At 40.9% G+C, this 5,772-nt stretch overlaps 1 protein-coding gene across 1 annotated transcript; it reads right to left on the bottom strand.

Moving 5' to 3' along the window:
* Positions 1 to 1,582: 1,582 nt before the first annotated feature.
* On the bottom strand, positions 1,583 to 4,481 carry LOC112328855 (uncharacterized). The gene is made up of 2 exons (XM_024609925.2): positions 4,271 to 4,481; positions 1,583 to 3,480 (listed from the first exon to the last, which is right to left on the bottom strand). Exons 1-2 carry the CDS (start codon positions 4,479 to 4,481, stop codon positions 1,583 to 1,585), a joined length of 2,109 nt encoding a protein of 702 aa, XP_024465693.2.
* Between the last annotated feature and the right edge of the window lie 1,291 nt (positions 4,482 to 5,772).

The raw sequence follows: 5,772 nt of genomic DNA, 5'->3' as shown, positions 1-5,772 counted from the left end.
CTTAACAACTGCACTATTGAAAATTTGCTGCCGGAGAACTTGGGATGCTTGTAACGTGAACATCAATCACTACTTACTATTGCTGGCGTAGGGCTGGAACAGAGCTGAGATGGAGCTGTGCTGTGGAGGACGGCTGTGATCTCGGTGCTGTTGGAGGAATGAAGAGTTGCTTGATGTTAAAGCTGATGCTGGTGCTGTATTTCGTGGTGGACCGAGTTAGAGCTGCTATTGATGAAGACTCCAGCTGCTGGTGTGTCGAAGACTCTAGCTGCGTCAGTTGTGGAGCAACAAAGATGGACGATGCTTAGCTTATGGTGGATGTAATGAAGAAGCTGGTAGCCATTGCTCCAACCCACTATCATCTATTTATTGCCAAACTAGCAAATGCTGTTCAAATTTTGACAAAATCTGCCATGGTTGAGTTACACGGTGAAGCAGTGAAAGCACTTCTCAGTACAACATCCTCTGATTGCCTTTGCCAACCAATCCTTATACAGCAACTGCTCAAAGACTAGAACCCGCTTTCTTTTTCCCAACGAATCAATAACAAGCTGCTGTAGAAGTAGCAGCTGCTACGACCAGCCAGCATGAGTCCTTCCCATGTTGCCGACAATGTTGCTTCTTCAAATAGCTAAAGTTCTGCTTCAATGAACACCACGACATTAGCAATAACTGGCGCTACAACAATGAACTTCAACTACCCAAACTTCCAAGGAAATGAAACTCAAATACTTGGCAATTTTGCAGAATGGCGCGTACCGGATTCCAATCCCTACACATGTTGGGGGCAGAATAACTTACAGAGGAACTCATCCTCAGGCTATGCCTTTGTTTAATGGATCAATTTTATTCTCCTTGAATGCCTCATCCTTCACAGCTTTAGTGACAGCAACGGCCATCCACCCAGACACAACAAAGCCAACAGGGTCCTCAAAATCCAATTCACTCCTATGTGGCTATTCAACTGTTGACAGTCGAGTTTTCTAAGAGAAAAGTCACCACCTCCGGTATTCGAGCAGATATCAATACAATATTTATTGCTCCTGTGGTAAATGAAGCCAACGCAATCATTTTTCAAAAATTAAAAGGACTATTGGAGACCAAACAAAAGGAGCTTAGAAGGTCATAGCCGGAGTATGCTGTTATTGACTCTATGTTAAGAATACATTCTTTATGTAATAGAATTCTTCTTTCTATTAATAAAGTTTATATTTCGCTTGTGTCTTATCACCTGATTTTCCATGTTATGATTGTGTTTTGAGGTTTACTTATCCCTCTTTTTCCATGCGAACAATCATATCGGCTCGAATAGCTTTAAAGGATGATGTGCGACTGTACTTAGAATAACTTCTAAGTTGCCTACGTACCTTTGTGGATAAAGGATCAAGTCACAATGTAGTTCAAAACATTTGTTTTTTTTTGTCAAAGACTTTTTTTTTTTGCATGACTGTACTCGGAATGAATTCCAAGTTGCCTACGTACCTTTGTGGATAAAGGATCAAGTCATAACGTAGTTTAATTTTGTTTTTTTTTTGTGCCTTTCACAGTTTTAGCTCGTGCGGGCCAGGAGCTACATCAGATTTCAAGCATAGTATCTTTTCAAGAATTTGCCGTTGATAGGCCCAATCCTCAATCCATTCTCATCGATAATTTTATAAGCTCCATTGGTGTAGACTTCTTGAACCAAATAAAGGCCATCCCATTTGGAGAGGAATTTGCTGCCCATGCGTTTTGACATGATTATTGGGCGTCGTACTGCCAAGACAAGATCTCCTTCTTGGAATGAGTGTGGTCGCACCTTCTTGTTGAAAGCCCTGTAAAGTCTTGCTTGATAACATTCTAATCGTTGTTGTGCCTCAAGATGTTTTTCATCTAAAGCTTCAAGCTCTTCAAAGCGTAGACGAACATTGTCTTCATTGGAAAGTTCTTCTTGGATTGCGATTCTTAAGGATGGAATTTGACATTCTAGTGGAAGAACAACTTCAACCCCGTATACCAAGGAATATGGAGTAGCTTGAGTTTGTGTTTGGAATGTAGTACGATAAGCCCATAGTGCCTCTCCAATCCTATCATGCCAGTCCTTCTTCGAGCGATTCACCACCTTCTTGAGAATGTTGCATAAAGTCTTGTTAAAGGCTTCTGCCAAACCATTAGCCGGAGCATTGTACATAGAAGAGTTATGTTGTTTGAAATTGAATTGTGCACACAACTTATTCATGGCTGTATTGTAGAACTCCTTTCCATTATCGGTTATGATGTATCTTGGTACCCCATAACGGTAAATGATGTTTGTTCGAATGAAGTTTACAACTGTCTCTTTCTTGACCTCTTTTAATGCTGCAGCTTCTGCCCACTTGGAGAAGTAATCTATTGCTGCCAATATGTAAAGATGCCCCCCAGAGCTTTTCGGCGATGGTCCTACCACGTCAAGTCCCCAACCATCAAAGGGCCAAGAGGCAACTGTCGGGTGTAAAGGCTCGGGTGGCTGGTGGATCAAATTAGCATGTAATTGGCAACTTTGACATTTTCTAGCATAGTCTATGCAATCCTTCACCATTGTTGGCCAGTAATATCCCATTCTTTTGATCCGAAAATGAAGTTTAGGGCCTGATTGGTGTGCTCCGCAGATCCCTGAGTGAGTTTCTTCTAGTGCTTTTGTTGCTTCTTCTTCTCCGAGACAGCGCAAAAAGACTCCGTCAAAAGAGCGTCGGTAAAGAGTGCCTTGGAAGTATATGAAGCGAGAAGCTCTTCGCCTCACCTCTGTCTTATGGCGTAGGTCTTTAGGTAGCTTTCCATGTCTCAAATAATCGATAAGTGGTTGACGCCAGTCTTCTCTTTCAATCTCGTAGACAGAAACTACACCCACTTGTTCTTTCTCTTCTATGTCATGATTTAGTGGTGGAACGACCCATCTTTGACATACATGGACTTTTATCTCCTCACTACATGATGCTAATGTTGACGCAAGATTTGCTAAGGCATCGGCTTGCTTATTCTCTTTTCGTGGCACATGTTCTAAAGCGACACAATCAAGTGATGTTATCAGTTTAAGTGTATACTTGTGATAGGGGATGAATTCCAGCTTCTTGACTTCATATAGTGAGAGGAGTTGTCTGATGACTAATTGAGAATCTCCAAAAACTTTAAGGTGAGACATCTTTATATTCACTGCCATTTCCAACCCAAGAATCAAGGCTTGATATTCGGCCATGTTATTAGAACAACATTCGGTAAGTGAAAAGGAGAAAGGCAAGACCTCTCCTTTCGGTGTGATGAATATAACCCCAACCCCGGCTCTATCTTGTCGTGCTGCGCCATCAAAGAACATTTTCCATGGTTCTGACATTTCAATAAACAAAACGTCCTCATCAGGCAGGTCTTCAGAGAACTTCCATTCATCAGGAATAGGATGATCAGCGAGAAAATCAGCTAATGCTTGCCCCTTGATAGCCTTTTGTGAGACGTAGACAATTTCAAATTCTTGAAGCAATAAAGCCCATTTTGCCAATCTTCATGATAGTACTGGTCTTGAGGATGTACTTGAGAGGGTCAGCTCGGGAGATTAGTCTTACTGAATGCGCTTGGAGGTAATGCCTTAGCTTCTTTATTGCAAACATTAATGCTAGACATGTCTTATCTATTGGAGAATAATTCAGTTCAGCCCCATTTAATGTCCTACTAAGGTAGTAGAGAGCACTTTCCTTGCCTTCATCATTTTGTTGCGCCAACAACACCCCCAACGAACGTATTTGAGCTGCAATATGGAGGATAAGTGGGCGTCCCGGTACCGGTGCTTGAAGGACAGACGGATTCAACAAGTATTTTTTTTATCTTGTTGAAGGCATTAGTACAAGCTTCATCCCAATAGAATGACATATCCTTCTTCATTAAGTGGGTGAATGGTTGACATCGACCCACTAAGTTAGGAATAAATCTCCGTATATAGGCCAACTTTCCTTGGAGACTCTTCAACTCATGAATGTTTCTTGGCTCCGGCATTTTTAGAATGGCTTCAATCTTAGACTGGTCAATCTCAATCCCTCAATGTCGAACTATAAACCTTAGGAATTTGCCTAATGAAACACCAAATGCGTATTTTAGTGGGTTCATTTTTAGCGGAATCGACGTAATCGTTCAAATACCAGACGAAGATCTTGCAAATGATTTTCTTTTTCTTTTGATTTCACCACGAGGTCGTCAACATAGCATTCAACATGTTGGTGAAGCATATCATCAAAAATCTTCTGCATCGCCCTTTAATAAGTGGCACCTGCATTCTTTAAGCCAAAAGGCATAACTTTATAGCAATATATCCCTTTCGGAGTCCAGAAAGCCGTCTTCTCCTCATATGCGGGTGCCATTCGAATTTGATTATAGCCAGATGAACCGTCCATGAAGGTTAATCTCCCATGACCCGTGGTAGCGTTGACCATGATCTTGGTAATTGGAAGTGGAAAGTCATCTTTGGTGTTGTTACCCATTTTTGGGTTCCCACAAAACAAAATGAGAAAATACAAAAAATATCAAAAACAATATTTAGAAGAAATCCAAAAAATAATAGGAGCGAGAAAATGATGTTGGAATGCCGAAAAAATGCCAAAATTGGTTGAGGAGATTCAAAAACTTGACAGTGAGAACCCTGCTGATAAGGAAAATTCAATTTGAGGAAGAAAAGTCCAAAATCAGATGTTTATGGACTCAATTAAATTTTATCCAAGGTTTAATTGAATTTATGGAGGGTTTGATTTCAAGAAAATTGATTTCTTAAGTCAATTTAGGCTCTTATTGGAAGAAATTAAAGTTTTGGGGTCCAATTATAATTTTGAAGAGTTGATTTGGTCAAATCAGGGGCTTAATCGCATAAAATCGCATAATTATTGAAGTTTGATGACCAATTAAGGACTTGATTGAAACAATCCGAAACCAAGGACCAAACCAGAAAAGGCGTTAAAATCAAGGGATCCAATTACAATTCATCCGGGGGGCTTGATTACAAAATTGTCAAAACAGCCAAGGACCGAATCGAAAATAGTCATTTGAATTGTGAAACGGCGCCGTTTCCTTAGACATTATTCATCACCATCTTCAAAGCAGCCGTTTCAGCAGACAGGAACCGCAAGAAGAAAATGCCGCAGATTGCTTGATTGCTTTAATTATGGGACCGTTACCGAACGTCTTTAATATAAAAGAAAAAACGCATGCAGTTTTGGCTATAAAAGCAGAGAAAAAGAACGACAGAAGGGAGGAGGGAGTATAGGTTACATTGAGGAGGAAGCAAGAGGGAGACAGAGTAGGAGAACGTAAGAAATAGGAGAGAGAGCGGAGAAATATTGAGAAAGCAAAAGGGGGAGCAGACGAATCAAACCAAACGGAAGCAGAGGAAACAGAAAGCAGATAACACAGCACCATCACCATCTTCGTCTTCTCCAAACCAGGTATGTTCGATGTCCTTCTCAGTTCCTGTATAACGAGTTGATGCATGTTTAGTATCTAAAAGAAGAAAAGAAAACGTAAGGAAATCAACGCTGCAATCACTCTGTTTTTTCTGCCTTTTGTTCTGTTCCTATATTGAAAACAAGATGATGAACAGTGCGAAGGTAATTTAATTACCTTCGCACTGTTCATGCACGCGTAAAATATTACGCGTGCATGGGGAAAGATGGGCTGGTCAGGTCCAGCCCAGCTGCGCAGGGTGGCTGGGTCCAGCCCAGCCACATGGGTCGCGATGGGCCCAACCCAAATAAAAATAAAAAATAAATAAACAAATAAATG

The sequence above is a fragment of the Populus trichocarpa genome, chromosome 10 (assembly GCF_000002775.5).
Source record: "Populus trichocarpa isolate Nisqually-1 chromosome 10, P.trichocarpa_v4.1, whole genome shotgun sequence".
Taxonomy (NCBI): domain Eukaryota; kingdom Viridiplantae; phylum Streptophyta; class Magnoliopsida; order Malpighiales; family Salicaceae; genus Populus; species Populus trichocarpa.
This window is presented reverse-complemented; position numbering and strand designations above follow the sequence as displayed.

What these genes read in the sequence shown, in the direction of transcription:
- LOC112328855 (XM_024609925.2), bottom strand. Translation starts at nt 4,481, where the DNA reads ATGGGTAACAACACCAAAGATGACTTTCCACTTCCAATTACCAAGATC. An exon ending in TTTTGGCTTAAAGAATGCAG is followed by an intron (nt 3,481 to 4,270) that starts GTGCCACTTATT and finishes TATTGCTTCAAG; the next exon opens with AATTTGAAATTGTCTACGTC.